The sequence below is a fragment of the Setaria italica genome, chromosome II, assembly GCF_000263155.2.
Source record: "Setaria italica strain Yugu1 chromosome II, Setaria_italica_v2.0, whole genome shotgun sequence".
Taxonomy (NCBI): Eukaryota; Viridiplantae; Streptophyta; class Magnoliopsida; order Poales; family Poaceae; genus Setaria; species Setaria italica.
In genome coordinates this window covers 14,587,578-14,604,199 of record NC_028451.1, presented here as the reverse complement: position 1 = coordinate 14,604,199, position 16,622 = coordinate 14,587,578, and the positions used below count along the sequence as shown (strand labels likewise).

The window sequence follows — 16,622 nt, the reverse complement described above, 5'->3', positions numbered from 1 at the left end:
TTAAAGTATCGGTTGATCATAATCGTCCACTTCCTTGATAAATCAGAACACAATAGCCTTTCTCCTTTTCTGCTGCAACTGTTGGAAACCTTATAGGAGCAAAAGTTAATACAACAGATACAAAAGGTGGCTTTTATATCTTGGGAAAATTGCAGATTTACTATTACTTTGAGCCCCAACTGCAAGCCACTGTTCCTTGATAAAGATGCAACCATATAAAATAATGCTCCGGTCGGGTTGAGCATGTCATCATCCTTATTAGTGATTTTCTTTTTATTTCTTCAGGGAACAGTTGCAGCAGCATGGCATCATGGGTCAATAAGATTTTTATTTTCGTTATTAATACACCATATATATGTTATCCGAGTTAATTATAAACAAGACAAAGTGGTCCTGTAAATACAACAAACTGCACGTATAAAACTTGATTGTTCATAGGCTTGCTGCGGGCAATATGTAAAAGGTGGCTCGAGATGTATAACAGAGCTTCTTGGTATCCTTGAGTGTGAAGTCAATAGTGGTAACCACGACCGACCTGCCCTTCCTCAGTATCTTAGCTTCAACATCCACTTCAGACTGCATGAACATGGATAATGGATATTAGGAATGAATACACAACTGCACATGACATGGTAAAATATCTGATGATGAGAGGAAAGAACTCAAATGGCTTTATATTCCTATCATTCATTCACTTGTCTGAAGTATTCTTTAAAGACCTTTCTACTAGAAGTATTATATTCAAGTTTAACATCGGCAGAGAGTGGTACTGCCATGAAATTCTAGGAGTGGATTTGTAATGCTTGAAAAGGAACTTATCAACCCTAGTACAAAGACAGCGCAGAAAAATGGATTATGGCAACAGCAAAGAAACAAGTTATGTGGCGTCCTTCCCGAGTTCATTGAATTGGCAACAGCAGTACAATTCGCAGCAACATCAATGGGATTCATCAGCTATTTGCGATCAGCAGATAAGATTGTACGATTACTTTGTTTTCATACTGCTCCTATCATGTACTGGACTCAACAGAGATTGAATGATTATGCAAGTTAAATGCAATGTTACTGATGTAGTGATGTCTCATTGACATGGGCCTCACAGCAAGAAGCCTGCGGAAGGACATAGACTTATGAAGTGGCATCTGATAGATTTATTCCAAATCAAAACCATAATTTAAAGCTACCTGACTTGCCATGCTTCAGGGGCCGCTTTATCATATTCCCATTTTCCAACAAGGACACGATAGTACAACGCACAATACTACTGAGTGAACAAAGAATTACTAGTGACATTCTCAAGCTTTCTCATCCTTTTTTTTCTCAGATTATATAAATCATACAGAAGCCAAAAGCTTTTAGAATGTGACAGTTATCACATTCAAATCAAAGTTATTAATCCATCGGATCTTTTGAGGATGAAAATCCTCTTATGATCATTATAAAGGCCAAAATTGCTATTAGACCCTCTGTTTCAAAAATAGATGTCAACATTAGAATAGATGCAATCGAACTTTTATGAATTTTGACCACTGATATAATCTAGAGTTATTTATACTTTCCAAACAGATATGGAATTGTAGCTTTTGATAAGCACCTGAATACCTATTTCACTATGTTTCTCACATCAACTGTTTCTTACCATTTGTGCTCTCCATAATGCCATGACTCTAGTACTTCATAGCTAGACATGCCTATGGCCACCGCGTATTTCACTGCATAGCAGCCAGTTTTTTTTAACCCAGCCCCAAAAATCCGCTCCCACAGAGGAGTCGGACCCGGGCTGCTGGGTGCTACTAAGTACTAAGGCAATACAACCACCACTAGGCTACAGGCACGTTTGCTATAACCTCCCATACGCTTTCTTACTTGGTCATTCATGCAACCTTGTTCTGTTATACATTATTTGACACACTTGTACTATTGAGTCATGGTGTGTTTACCCATACCCATCACCCCCTTCTATTAGATCCCTTACCTTGCTTTATAAGAAAAAGTACCTGCAATTTACATGGCCCATTAGCTTCAACTAAACTGTCGGTAGATTTTAAAGTATTGATTATTTAAACTTATTGTTCCCAACAAACTAGATACTCCCTCAGTCCCAAATTACTATTCGTTTGGTTTTTCTAGATGCATAGATTTTGCTATGCATCTAGATATATGCTATGTCTAGATATGCAGCAAAAGCTATGTACCTAGAAAAGCCAAAACGAATAGTAATTTGGAAGGGAGGGAGTAGTATCCAATTTCTTGACGCACCGAGATTGACATATTTCAGTAATTTTTCGGACAGAATCTTAACCTCAAATATTGGCTAGAGGTTCTACCAGAGCTCACTAGACCAAACAACACCATTTCTTGAAAGGTTGTATGTAAAACCACTCTCAATCACAAACAGTTATCAGTTCATAGAACCATTTTTTGTCACTGGATTAACTGATTAAATCAGTAACAAGTGTCCCCAACCCCAATTCCCGACATTGCCACGAAGCTTCGAATTGCTGAATGAAGTAACTCACTATATCCCAATCAATGGATGCTGGATGGTATGGAGGTCGAAATTGTTGGGAAACCAAAATGCATCAAGGTGCTGGGAATTTCATTAGAATCTCACATCGAGGCGCGCGGCGGCCAGGTACGCGGTGCTGAGCTCACCGAGGAACATCTCCTTGTCCCCGGCGGCGGCCCGCACGCACGCCATCCCGACGGCCTCTGCGACGGCCGCCACCACGCCGCCGTGGAGCGTGTTGTACGCGTTCTGCACGCACAGCCCACGCGAGAGCACTAGTAGGTAAGCAGCAGCAGAAGAAGAAGAAGAGAGAAATTTCAACGGGGCGCCCAGTAGCAGCAGTAGGTGCTCACGGTCACGGCGGGTAAGACGGTGATGGTGCAGGAGACCCGCGGGTCCGGGGAGGCGGAGACGGCGATGGAGGAGAGGATGGCGCGGACGAGCGCGGAGTAGGCGTCGGGCTGGTCGGCCGCGGCCGGGAGGCGCACGTCGGCGCCCAGGGCGCGGATGAATGCCAGCGCCACCATCCGGGAGTCCGCCGGCGATAGCTTCTGCCTAGGCTCCCCCTCCGCCATCTCCTACTCCGCCTGCGTCGCTTGCTTTCCTGCTCCGGGGCCCGGCGCCGCGGTGGTCGCCGGCTCCGGTCGGGGCGACTCCGTCTGAATCGCGAGGGGAATTGGGGTGCGGACTGGGGAGGCTGCGCCGTAGCAGCGAGTACACTCCTTCCGTTCCAAATTACCGAGTTATTCCCCCTCAAAATATCTCAATGTACAAACATTCGTAATACCAAATAAGTACTATTAATTTGTTCATTAAATATATTTTTATAGTATATCTATCTGATTTATAATTTTGATCTCGAGAAAGTTGGAATTAGAACGCAGAACGCAGGGAGATACGTGTGGAAAAAGAACTTCTAGAAGGACCGTACCAACACGTATTGTTCCAAGTAAAACCAGATATTATCCAATCTCCTCATCTCTTGCAACCTTCGTAAGCAGATATGCCAGGCACGATGTTCACCTCATTCAAATGCCTGGCGAGTCGGCGAGTCAACCGCATTTTTTGCAAAGTTATTATGCAGCAATTTCCCAATCCCAACCACAGGTTCTAGCGTGATTTTGCTATCATAATCTCTCTGTATGTCCCTGGATCAACCGATCACTGCAAATCATCAAGGTGCTAGATCTTTGAACTAATGCAAGAGATTGCCTCGTAGCACACAGATTACGTCGTGAAGATCGACTCAATCCTGCACTGCCAGTTGAATGGCGATCGAAACAATTTGGGGAAACAAAATCTGCATGCCAGGGTGTTGAGAGTTTGCTGAGAAGCTCACGTTGAGTCGCGCGGCGGCGAGGTACGCGGTGCTGAGCTCGCCGAGGAACAGCTCCTTGTCCCCGGCCGCGGCGCGCGCGCACGCCATCCCGACGGCCTCGGCCACGGCCGCCACCGCGCCGCCGTGGAGCGTGTTGAACTGGTTCTGCACTTCGCCGCGCCGGTCGGAGGTAGTAATTAGTAGAGACCGAGTGGGACTTTGTCCTATCCAGCGGGGAGGCTAATTAAGAAGGAGGCGCTCACCGCGAGGGCGGGGGACATGGTGAGGGTGCAAGAGACGCGCGAGGAGGAGACGGCGGCGGAGGAGAGGACGGCGCGGACGAGGTCGGCGTAGGCATCGGGGCGCTCGGCCGAGGCCGGGAGGGGCACGTCCACGCCCAGGCCTTGGAAGAAGCGCAGCGTCCGCTCCCGGGACTCCGCCGGCGACAGACGCTGCGGGTTGACCGGCAGCGGCGGCGGCATCTTTTCACAAGCCTGTTTGCTTTCTGCTCTGCTTGGCTGGGGGTATCTGGCGGCCGCGGTCCGACTCGGGATGGTGCGTATGTGCAGTGACGACTGACGAGTGTACCGACAGATCGTTTGCCTTGTAAGGGCTAAGTTATGAGATGTTAAATTTTAACACACGTAGGATGTTTGGATGTGTTGTTAAAGGCCCTGTTTGGGAAGGGCGTGTTAAAATTTAACAGGGTGTTAAACTTTAACACCCTCAAATAAAGGTGTTAAACTTTAGTATCTTGAGGTGTTTGGATGATCTGTTAAAATTTAACATCTTAGGTTGTAATTGACAACTTTACCCCTCATCACTCCTCTCAATGGCAGCCAAATACCCCTTCTTCCTTCTTCTCCTTCCTCCTCCTTCCTTCTTCCTCCTTTCCTGCGCCTGGCGCCTCCGGCCCCACCCTGCTCGGTCCACGCCGTGCCCGGCGCCAGCGTCGGCGTCGGCGCTGCCGGCCGCCCCGTCGGCCCCTCCCCTGCGCCTGCCGCCTCCGGCCCCGCCCCGCCGCCGGCGTCCCCTACCGCGGCGCTAGCGGCCGCGCCCGCCCGAGCCCCCAACGCCACCACCGCGCCCGCCCAAGCCCCCACCGCCACCACCTGCGCCGCCCGCCGCCCGCGCGAGGCCGCCCGCGCTGGCCGCCGCCCGCCGCCCGCGCGAGGCTGCCCGCGCGAGCCCGCCGCGTGCTGCCCAGCGCGGCATCCCGGCGCAGGAGCGGCGCGGACCGGCGGTGGCGCGCGATGGGCGGACCAGCGGCGGCGCGACGGGCGGACTGGCGGCGGTGCGCGACGTGCGGATCGGGGAAGGAAGATGAGGGCAGTGGAGGAGAGAGAAGAGGAGAGAGAGGGGGGCAACCAGGGAATAAGTGGGGAGGGGGACCACTTTTAACACCTTTAGCACATTTTAACACCCCCTCCATGTGTTTATGAAAAGAGGGGTGTTAAATTTTAACACTTCATCTTTAACACTTGTGTTTGGCAACCAAAAGTGTTAAAATCTGTTAAAAAGGGGGTGTTAAACTTTAACACCCCCTTCCCAAACAGGCCCAAAGTTTAACATCTTTGCTGAAAAATGATTGCATTAAACCTTGCTCTTAAATGCTGTCTAATACCCTGTGCACATGTATCTGTTTGCTTTGACGCCAAGGGCTAGCGTGCTTGCGTGCTGTTGCTGCTCGTGCTTGCGTGCTGTTGCTTGCGTGATGTTGCTGAACTTTCCTTTGTTTTTTTTCTCATTCGGCCAAATCAAAGAACTGAAGGAGAAAAAACATTCAAATTATTTTGATTGTCCTATAAACACGATAGAATACAAAGATTGCACAAATGTTGTCAATATCATTACAACACAATCATACAAATAATCTACGATTTGTTGTACAAACCATTAGCTAATTCATCACGAAATGCATTCATATTACAATCTTCATCCTCTGCTTGGGTATTTGTCGCATGTTCTTCGTAGTTTGGCACTTCAGCCATGGGAACGTAATTTTCATCCCGATCGCACATACCGAAGGTCCTATCAGCCATATCATTCTCTCGAATGAAATTATGAATTGCCATGCATACTACTATTATTTTGCTTTGTTTGTGCATTGGAAAACTTGGTATACCCAACAAAATCCTCCTCCTCATCTTCAACACTCCAAAGGACCTCTCGATAACATTTCTAAGGGACGAATGTGCGTAATTAAAAGTCTCTTTCATACCTTTTGGCATTGGGCCACTCCTAAACTCCGGTAGATGATACTTTGTACCCTTGCAGGGTGCAAGGTAACCTGGATAATTTGGATATCCCGAGTCAACTATGGAAAATTTGCCTACAAATGAAGATAATTTCATGATGTTAATAAAGTTGGCACGATCTATTGTACAAATAAAAACAATGCAAGTACAGAAATAAGTGTACCTGCAGGAGGATGCGGAAACTTGTCACCATATTTGTTTACGGCATCACTGAAGACTCTCATATCATGAACCGAACCAGGCCATCCACTGACAACAAACATGAACCTCATGTCGAAATCACAAATAGCCAGCACATTCTGTGAGGTATATCCATGTCTCCCGGTGTGCTGAACCACCTTATCATTTGGCACCACAACTGGTACATGCGTCCCATCTATAGCTCCTATACAATTGTTGAAGTATGGGGCAAAATGAGAGTTTTTCAATCTTTGGTGCACGGTCTTAAATTATGAATCCTTTGGCTTAATAATATCCACTGCTAGCTTAAAAATACTACACAAAACACTATCAAATATACGACTTATTGTTTCTAAGGACCTTACAAACCGGTCCTCAACCTGTCTAAGGGATTGTGGTGCGCCAATTATCCAAAGGAACATTCCTAAAGCCTCCATCGTTGACATTCCTCTAGTTGCCCTCAACCTATAGATGTCGACCAGCAAGTCATGCAGTCTGTGAAATAATGGGTTTGACATTCTAAACATGTTGTAGCAAGAGGTTATGCTAGACAGTGTTTCCTGCACCCATTCTATAACCGACACAGTAGCAACCCTCTTTGGACCTTTGTCCATGTAAGTATCACAGTACGTACCAATCATGATTGCAGCATTCAATATATCCCGAGTCCTTTTACGATGATACTGTCTCATCTTCTTGAAAGTAAGAATCTCTTTAGAAAAGTCGTCATCAGATTCACTTGAGGAAAGCTGATCGCCATCCTAAGGCAGCAAACAAAAACATGTCAGTCAAACAGTCACATATTTAGCATATTCAATCCATAAAAATAACAAACAGCCACATATTTAGCACATTCAATCCTTAAAAAGAACAAGCAGCCACATTTTTAGCATATTCAATCCATAAAAATAACAAACAGCCACATATTTAGCACATTCAATCCTTAAAAAGAACAACAACCACATATTGTTCAAACAACCAGACTTAGTACATAAAGGAACTCTAATTTTCCAAACAGCCACATTCACTTTTTAGGATCACTAGCTACTGCTAACTCAACAATATTATTCTCTTTGCAATATCTCTTCAAGTGAAGCAGCCTTCTTTCAGGAGTAAGTATGTTGCAGAAAAATTCCCTCTCATAGGGATCTTTGAATAAGTGTCTGCCTGCATAGAACTCAACAGTATCTGGGGTTGCTCCACATTCCAAAGCTAACTGTTGACACTTCTTAACAAACTGTGCCATCTCTTGCATAGGGGTCAGCTTCTGTCTTTTCTCATTGAGACTGATAGCAAGAGTCTCCCCCACATTCCTGAATATGTTATCATTATTATCTTCAGAGGTAGTCAACTTGTCAACTAGGCTGCTCATCATCTTCATCAAAGGGCTTTTAGATTTCTTTGCAGGACTAGTGGCAGTGGACTTGGTGCTGTTGCTACTTCCCCTCTTCCTACTGTTATTGCTGACTAGACTGTCATCATATTCATTAAAAAAACCCATCTGGACCATATTGATCTTCTTCCTGTACATCTTCACCATCTTGTTCTTCTTCCTCTTCACATCCATGCACAAAAGAGGTAGAGCCATCCACTACAACATCATGAAACATCTCCTGTAGGTGATCAATGTAATCTGGAACACCATGCTGAAATTTCTTATATTCACTATATTTGCCCTGCAAATGGATTTTGAGGTTATACAGGAATGCACATAAAGTTACTGCAAACTAATTGCAAATTTAGTGAATGCCCCTCACCTTGGTGTTTTTTCCACCACCAATCTAGGGTAGAAATAGTACCATCAGCCTTCCTTCCAAGATCAGTATCCTTTTGCATTAGTTTCCAGAAAGAATGCAAAGTTTTCAGTTGATTAATTCTGTTCCTGATCTGGAACTTGTGATGTCTCGACCCAGTGACCATGTAGTATTTCTCAACAACTATCTTCAAATCTCTTGCCATCATGGATCCTTTGTGACACTTGCCTAATCTAATCTGCTCAACCCATAAATCACAAAACAGCCTGGTATTTGGTTCTGTCCATTGTGCCTTGTCAGTTCTTATCTAGTGCATAACAGAGACATAGAAACCCATCACACACAGAAGAGGTTACAACAATGCACATTATCACAGTGTAAAAACTAACCATCACAAAATTAACACAAATTCCTATTTCTAACTAACAACAACAACCTGAGCAGATGAACCTTAGCAACACATTCTAACCATTTCATCTTTCTAACCTACCAACATGGACTAAGCAAACACACATTGTAACCTACCAAAACTATGAACAGATGAACACACATTGTAACCTACCAAAGCTAAAACAGATGAACAGATGAATAGGATGAGTATCAGAATTAACCCTGGAGGTGGGGAAAATAAGTTTGACATTCTGTGCACCACCATCTTCATCGTCAACATCAACCCAATCCTCTCCACCAAAGGATTGGGTATCATCAGCAGTGGCTATACCTCCACAACCGCTGGAACGTCTTCCGCGGCCGTAGGAACGGCCTCCGCTGCGTCCGCCACTGCTGCCGGCACCGTCGTGCAAGGAACCAACGAAGAGAAACCTCGTCGCAGGTACTTTGCTGACGCCTCCCCGGCTACCGCCGGCGCCTTTGCTGCTGCCGCCGCCTCTGCCGCCGCCACCTCCTTTACTACTGCTGCCTCCTCTACCTCCACTGCAAGGCACGTGTAAGCCAAGGGTACGAGTGCCGCGGCCCCGGGGTGCTCCTTTTCCCCGAAGCATCTCGGAGTAGGAGTTGAGGTCGGCGAAATCTTCAGCCTGGGAGTTCAGATCCAGGGCTTGCAAGCCCTCACAAGGAGCTCCAGAAGATTCCGCCTACGAGAAGAAGTTGAAGCCGCTGGCGGGGAAAGGTGGATTCGCGTGGGAGAAAAGCTCTTGCAATCCATCTTCGCCGTGCCTATCCATGAGCCCCGGGGAAGGGTTCAGGGCAACGCGGCACACTCCTAGCTACGTGGATGCCGTGGATTTGGGACGCGGTGGGAGGAAACGAAGAAGGACGGGAGGGAAGTTCCTGGTGGCGGGGCGGGGATGACGGCGGGGGGAAGAAATGGAGTGGGAGAGGAAGGTGATGGGAGGGAGACAACGGGGAGAGGGGATGGCGGGAGGGGATGACCCGCGGGCGGGATGGATGGCCGGCGGGAGGAGATGGCAGCGGGCGCAGAGGAAGCGATGCGGGAAGGGGAGGGTTGGGGGAACAGATGCGGGAGGGGGAAGGAGTGGGGGAATAGATGCCGGGGGGGGGGGGGGGGAGGTGAGGCCTCCCTTTTCCGGCTGGTTTTGAAAAATAATAGAAAAAAAAAGGGGCCACCCCGGGGAATAATCTGGGAGGGAGACCACTTTTAATACCTTTAGCAAATTTTAACACCCCATCCATGTGTTTATGAAAAAAGAGGTGTTAAACTTTAACACTACTATTTTAACACAAGTGTTTGGCAGCCATTTTGTTAAAAAGGTGTTAAAAGGGGGGTGTTAAACTTTAACACCCCCTTCCCAAACAGGCCCTTAGGCCCACGAGCTGCTGTATCTTATCTTTTCATAACCTTTTCCATTTTTGTTACTATATTTCTAATTTTGTTTATCTTTGGGGTTGATTTGTATCTCCAACAATTTACGAAATTAGCCAAAAAAACCCTTTCAAATTACACACTTGCAAGTACCCTAACAAAAATTAGTAATAATGTAAGAGCATCTGTAGCAGATCCACTTTCCACTTTTCTCTTTTCCCCTTTTCTCTTTTCAACCGTAAAAGGGACTTAGTGAAGCTCCAGCAGATTCCCTTTCTATTTCACTTTTTCCTTTATTTTTTCTCAATCCCCTCTCTTCCCCCTCCCTTTACAAAGGGCAATTCACCCATCTCCCTTTCCTTCTCCCTTTCTTCCTTTCTCTCTCCGACCGTAGGATCTGCTAGCCTCATAATTTCTTGGCCGCATGATCTACCTCTTCAACTCCTCACCGTCCGGCGCCATCAGCCGCCTCCCTCCGCCCATCGCCGCCAGCAAGCATCGGACTAGCTCGCCGCCGCTTGAGTTGCCCTCCGCGCCACTCGCCCTAGCTACCCTTTGTCTCCTCCGTGGGAGGCCGCGGCCGTCCCGGCCATGTGTTCGCGGGAGGCCGTCGTGCGCGCGTCATCCCAGCCATGGGCCGCCGCTCATGCGCAGCAATGCGCAGGAGGCTGACGCCCGCCCATGCCTTTCTCCTCGAGAGACGGCGAGAATGGAGACAGAACGGTGAGAGAAGAGAGAAACGGAGAAGAAGAAGAAGAAAGGTTTTCTTACCATTGACAGGTGGGTCCCAAGTGTCAGAAGAGAAGAAAGGGGAAAGGGGAAAAGGGATCTGCTGTAGCACCTCTCCCTAAAACTCTAAAATTATGAAAGGGGATTCCCCTATAAGGTGATAAAGGGGAAAGGGGGAAATCAATCTGCTAGAAATGCTATAACACACTAGTAAGGTCCAGTGCTTTTAAGTTGTTTTCTTACTCCAACCGCCCATCTGCCTTAGGGTTAGAGCTCGTAGGAAGAGTTTTGGCTACCAGTCTTACAACACCTTTAGAAGTTTTTTCTAAGAAGTGACTCTGATATTGCATAGCCATACAATTTTTATGATTATTAAGAGATGTGCTACATGAGTCTTTTAACAATCTTACAGTGAACCTAAACGTATAGACCGATGGTTGTTTTTTACTCACTTAAGCACCGCTGGGAAGGGGGCTATGCGGCTAATCGGTGTGGTAGTTCCTATCAAAGAGGATGGCCTAGGTAATAATGGATCTAGCTGGTTATGACTATGCAAAAGCAGCGGGGGCACATGGTTGAGGAGGTGATGGATATAGCATGGATGGCAAGAGGCGGTGTAGATGGGGGAGCTAGCACCAATGCAATATCGATAATCCTCATGCCAACACCATCATTGATATGAGAGAGGTCAAGGAGGTCATCAAAAGAGTCAATGCAAGTGCAGGAGAATTGGAGACATCCGGGATTGAATGCCAAGAGAGAAGCCAATGAGATAGCAAGTGCAACGAGGGAGGTGGCTAGTGATAGGGGAAGGCCATGAGAGTGGAGGATGATAGGTGCCGGGGAATGATGGAGTCATGATTGCCCAACCAGCCAACAACACAAAGGAACTTGCAAGGGTAAGAGTGGTGTTTCTCCCTTTTTATTGGCTTTCTGTGAGAGGGTTCCAAAGTAGTCAAGATATCTTGTCTTGAAATCTAAAGCATGGAAAAGAAATGAACACACCTTAAGTTGTACACTTGTACTAGTGTCAAGAATTGAAACATCCATCTCAAATTGTATGTTGTTTTATCTTTTCTAGGTATACATAGCTTCTGCTATACATGTAGGTAAGGGACAGATCTAACGGTGTGTTTAGAGGGTATCAAGCCCCTACCACCCCACAAATAGTGGAGCCCCCTTGAGCCCTATCCATTTTGAAGGAAAAAAGTTCAAAGAAGAAGTGAGAGGATGAAGAAGGGAAGGGAAGGGAGGGGAAGAAGAAAGGAAATGAGCCCCTTCCACCTTCACTTAAACCTGAGCAAAAGAGGTCCGGCCTAAGTCCGATGGGCTAAGCCCGACCCGACATGCATTTAGGGTCATGCGAGATGCTGATTTTCACGGCAAAAAAGGGTGGGCTCAAGCCTAGCCTGAATAATAAAATCAATTACATTTACACTGAAAAAAGATGATGGAATGACCCAAGCACGATCTGAATTAGGCCCGATTTTGTTGGTCCGATGGTGTTAACGGGTGCACTTGGTGTTGACACTCGTTAACACTTTTACCCCTATGTATCTTTAATAATAACATGAATTTAATACATAAACTATTGATTACACCTAGTAAACCGGTCATTTTTACATGCGCAACGTATTTTGGAGGATGTTTGTGTTTTTGCTGGAAATTGGGATTAAAAGTATATTTTTGGATAAAGCGCTGAACGAGCGTCGAACCAGACAAAGGCGAAGGTCAACGGGCCTAGGAAGGGGCTAGGCCGATTGGCCTAGAGGAGCCCAGGCCGATCGGCCTGGCATCTTCTAGCACCCCCTGGTGCCCATCTTTGGCAAGTAGCTCTCCAACATTGCTTAGGGGCTAAGTTTATAAAGATATGGCAAGGACAATCTCGAAATCAAAGAGGAATCGGAGAAGATCAAGCGAAGATGGAAAGCCATTGAAGATCAATCTTATCCCGAAGCTACCAACGTGCCAGGCCCACATGCAAGTGAAAAGAGGATTCCAGAGCACCTAAGGAGACTTGAAGATGAAGCAGGACGTGAGAGAGCAAAAGGAAGGTCCAGGCCTATCGCCCTGGGGTTTTCCTTTGCCCCCTCGCCTTCCAATTTTTGCTACGTGCTCTCTAGACTATAAATACCCTGAAAAATCCATCGAGTCCGATATCCAGGACGATGTACTCGACGTGAAGCAACAAAGAAGCAGAAGGAGCTTAAGGGATACCTCTCCAGAGAGCCGAGAGCCGTGCAGTTTGTCGGGAGTTAGCGTGGGTGAACCTCTGCTAGCGTTATCACCCTGCGAGGAAGATGACACTGGAGTTCTTGAGCTAAAAGACATCAAGATCAAGGTAGGATCCCGGTGGTGATCTTGTGATGTACAGTCATTCATGGTGAAGTAATAGATGTGTTTATATTCTTAGCGATCTAAATATCTTCTTTGATGGTTTTATGCTTTATCGGGTTTGCTTGCTTTTCAATCTATGAATCGATGATAAATTGCCTAGGGTGTTCTTGTGGTCGTGGTGACCAGATTTGCATGCCTGATCTACCGATGAGTATGACATGTTTTTATGATCATGCTCTTAACCTACTTGCGCTGACAGAGGTGATCGTAAGAGAATCTTTTTGTGTAAGGTGGGGGGTTTCGGGATCTGGACCGGAGGTGTAGATTTAAAGATGCTTTTTACTAAGATCATATCTGTGTTGCTTTGCTATGCATGCTCTGAATTACAATATATGCGTAGTCTGGTTGCTCTAGATTGGTTACCTTTGTTCTATCTGTTATCTATCTGTATATGCTTAGTGGATTTGATCTGAATCTCTCATAAACATCAAGTTAATACTAACAATGCTAGTTTGAAATAGATCTTGTGCTATAAGTTCCACGGATTGATAAACCTTGGGGGAATACTCTGAGGGAAGAGCTACAACATATCCGTACGTTTACGGTTCACAACTTGACATGCTAACAATTGTCAACACTTGGGTGGAGATTTTAGGCCCGAAAGAAAATCGGGCTTTTTGCCGGAACGGCCTGAGCTCAGCCCAAGGTTTGGTCAGGTCTACCTTCGCTCACTCCGTCACTAGTCTAGCTATATGTTATATCTAAATATATAATGAAAATTATATATCTAGAAAAATCAAAGTGACCTATAATTTACAATTATAAGAATAGAATAAATCTATGCTGAAGAAATAGAGTTACTTCGTGTTGGGCGCATAGCTGAATTCCAAATTTCCCGTATTATGTCCCGGCGTCAGCTAGCCACGCCTTGCAACAGGTACAAGCATTGCCAAATAAATAAACTGACAATATGATACGAAATAAAATTCCGACACTGCTCTTGTGCGCTAGATGCTGATCTATGGCAGGAGCAGGACTGCCACCGGTTTATTACATTCGTGGTTGTGCAAGGCAAGCAAGTTGTCACGAGCGGAGGACCCTTGACCAACAACTACCACGTGTGTGCCTACAGCCCTACACACGAGGCGGTCGATCGAGAAGCACAGCGCACAGCGGCCAGCGGGTCACGTAAAAACCATTGTGGTAGACAACTGTGTTTGCGTATTGTCCTGAAAAGAAATTGCTCGCTTGCTGACTGCAAGGCTTCTTTGGTCCATGGATTAAATTTTAGTCCAACTTTAATCCATAACTAAACTCTGTTTGGTTCCATAGATTAAAATAGATTAAAATCCATAAATGCTGTTGAACAAAGACATTTTTACCCTTTCTCCCTATCCCTCGTACCCCGACACCTACTCCTTCGTGGCGCCAACGCTTCCTCTGCTGTCTGCTCCCTCCCTCTCCATTCCTCTCCCTCCTCACCTGCAGCAACGTGGCCCATCCCCATGGCCACCGGCACACCAAGCACCACCGCCTCTCCCTAGGCCCGACCCCCATCGACGCCCTCGCCGACGAGCTCCGGTCCCCTGCCTTCTCCTCATCCCAACGAGGCGGCGGGGGCCGGGCGGGAGGGCAGCGAGGCCGGTGGCGGCGGGCGTGCGTGGGGCTTGGGCGCCGCAGCAGGGGCGGCAGCGGTGGAAGGCATGGTGGCCGGCCACGCCTAGGCCTTCCTCCTCCTGGATCTGAGGTGGCGGGAGCGGGCCATGCCTAGGTCCTCCGGCTCACCGGCGCTGTCGGGGTCGAGGTCCAAGGCGGAACCGTTCGCGCGCTACTTCCCACGCTCGTCGGGAGGTGACGGCGGCGGGGGTGGCGGCCGGGCGATGGGCAAGAGGGCGGCGGTGGCCGGACGGTAGGGAGGCCGGCAGAGGGAGCCGGGCGGGAGGGAGCAATTAATGAGGGGCAGGGGTGTCATGTGCATTCTTTAGTCTATTTTAGTCCAGTTTTATGGACTAAAGAACTAAAGGCTTTAGTCCTACTTTTAGTTCAGGTGTTTGGGTGTTTAGTCCAACTAAAATGTACATTTTAGCTCATGGTGGGAACCAAACATCCCGTAAAACATAGCACGCCAGATGAGAGCCCGAGACGAAGGAGCAAGCGTATAACCTGTTAAGCTAGCTTCACCACCCATTGGCGGCTTAGTTAGTTTCCTTTTTCGAAATAAGCCAATTTAATTAGCTTGGGTGGCAATTTGGCAAAGCTAAAACATTGCGGGGAGAGGAATGCCATAATGACATGAAAAAGAGCTGCGAGCGAATGATACACAGGTCAAGTGGCCAACATGTGCAGAAGCACCGAACCCATTGCAAACTCCACGGGTAAAGTTTCTCGATCCTTACTCGAGTCGTTGACTCGATATGGATGATCACATTTTACTCAGTTTCGCTACTCAAATGCACTGTTGCACTATTTTTAGGTAGCGAATTTTCTGAAGGATTTTTTTCCTATGAACGCATCTAATCTACTCCACTAGACCATAGACTATGTTTGTGAGTGCTTTGAAGCATTTCGCTATTGCATGAAAAACGATGCGAAATAGGAGCGTTTCGGTACCCGAATGTATTGTTTCAGGGTAGCGAATTTCTGACGGAGTTTTTCGTAACGAACGCATCCAATCTACTCCATAAAATCCTAAACTATGTTTGGGAGTGTTTTAGAGCATTTCGCTACTGCACGAAAAAAGATGCAAAACGGATAAATTTCGCTACCCAAATGCACAACAATAAATAGATCCAGATCCAGCCACAGACATAGTAAAAGTATGAGGCACAAATTCTATGACTGAACTCATATGTTTAGGGGATGTTTGGATATGAGGTGCTAAACTTTAGCAGGGTCACATCGGATGTTCGGATGCTAATTAGGAGGACTAAATATGAGCTAATTACAAAACTAATTGTACAGATGGAGTTTAATCGCGACATGAATCTATTAAGGCTAATTAATCAATCATTAGCAAATGGTAACTGTAGCACCACATTGTCAAATCATGGACTAATTAGGTTTAATAGATTCGTCTCGTGAATTAGACTCCATATGTGCAATTAGTTTTGTAATTAAACTATGTTTAATACTTCTAATTAGTATCCAAACATCCGATGTGATAGGTGTTAAAATTTAGCAGTGTGTTTCCAAACACCCCCTTAGTCAACTACTTCCTCCGTTTCAAATTGTAGATCATTTTACCTTTACTATATATCTATACAGAATCTATACGTAGATGTATAGAAAAAATACGTATTTAGAAAAAGCTAAAACAACTTTACAGTTTGGGATAGAGGGAATAATAATTTACGTTCCGGTTGCACCTCTCCCGTATGTAATCTAATCTAATGCTGTGTAATGTATTAGGATATAAACAAAATGGGTAGCTTCTGCGCATCCGACCTGTTAAAATGTTGGCGCAAATTTAGAGCCAACACATGAAAGCACTCAAACATGCAATGTGCAGAGGGGCTTCCTGCAGCTCCTCTGCATAGATTGGTCAGGCTGGTTTGATGGCCGATTAGACCGGTTTCACCGGCGAGCTTGGCGAAGAAACCAACGAACGCTCATCCGGGAGGAACCTTGTCAAGGCAAGTACACCTTAGGTTGTTCTAGGGTTGGCATGCCACCTAGAATGTCCTTAGACGCTAAAGAGACGAAGGAAGAAAAGCAAAATGGGTTGGAAAAACTAGGGCAAAGAGAGAAATGTAAA

At 46.4% G+C, this 16,622-nt stretch overlaps 1 protein-coding gene across 2 annotated transcripts; it reads right to left on the bottom strand.

The window, feature by feature from the left end:
- Nucleotides 1-237: 237 nt before the first annotated feature.
- Nucleotides 238-4,402, bottom strand: LOC101768606. 2 transcript variants are annotated; one of them, XM_004956085.4, is made up of 3 exons: nucleotides 2,863-3,809; nucleotides 2,615-2,758; nucleotides 238-576 (listed from the first exon to the last, which is right to left on the bottom strand). In XM_004956085.4, the coding sequence occupies exons 1-3, from the start codon at nucleotides 3,082-3,084 to the stop codon at nucleotides 433-435; spliced, it is 510 nt and encodes a 169-aa protein (XP_004956142.1). In that variant the 5' UTR covers nucleotides 3,085-3,809; the 3' UTR covers nucleotides 238-432. The 2 variants fall into 2 exon arrangements, with proteins under 2 accessions (XP_004956142.1, XP_004956143.1); XM_004956086.3 differs by lacking the exons at nucleotides 2,615-2,758; nucleotides 2,863-3,809 and adding exons at nucleotides 3,849-3,992; nucleotides 4,091-4,402 and having other exon boundaries at nucleotides 240-576.
- Between the last annotated feature and the right edge of the window lie 12,220 nt (nucleotides 4,403-16,622).

Excerpts from the sequence above, each read along its gene's own strand:
- LOC101768606 (XM_004956085.4), bottom strand. The coding sequence starts at position 3,084 with ATGGCGGAGGGGGAGCCTAGGCAGAAGCTATCGCCGGCGGACTCCCGG. Across the intron at positions 2,759-2,862 it reads CCGTCTTACCCGCCGTGACC|AACGCGTACAACACGCTCCA; the intron begins GTGAGCACCTAC and ends CTGTGCGTGCAG. Across the intron at positions 577-2,614 it reads TGGCCGCCGCGCGCCTCGAT|TCTGAAGTGGATGTTGAAGC; the intron begins GTGAGATTCTAA and ends ATGTTCATGCAG.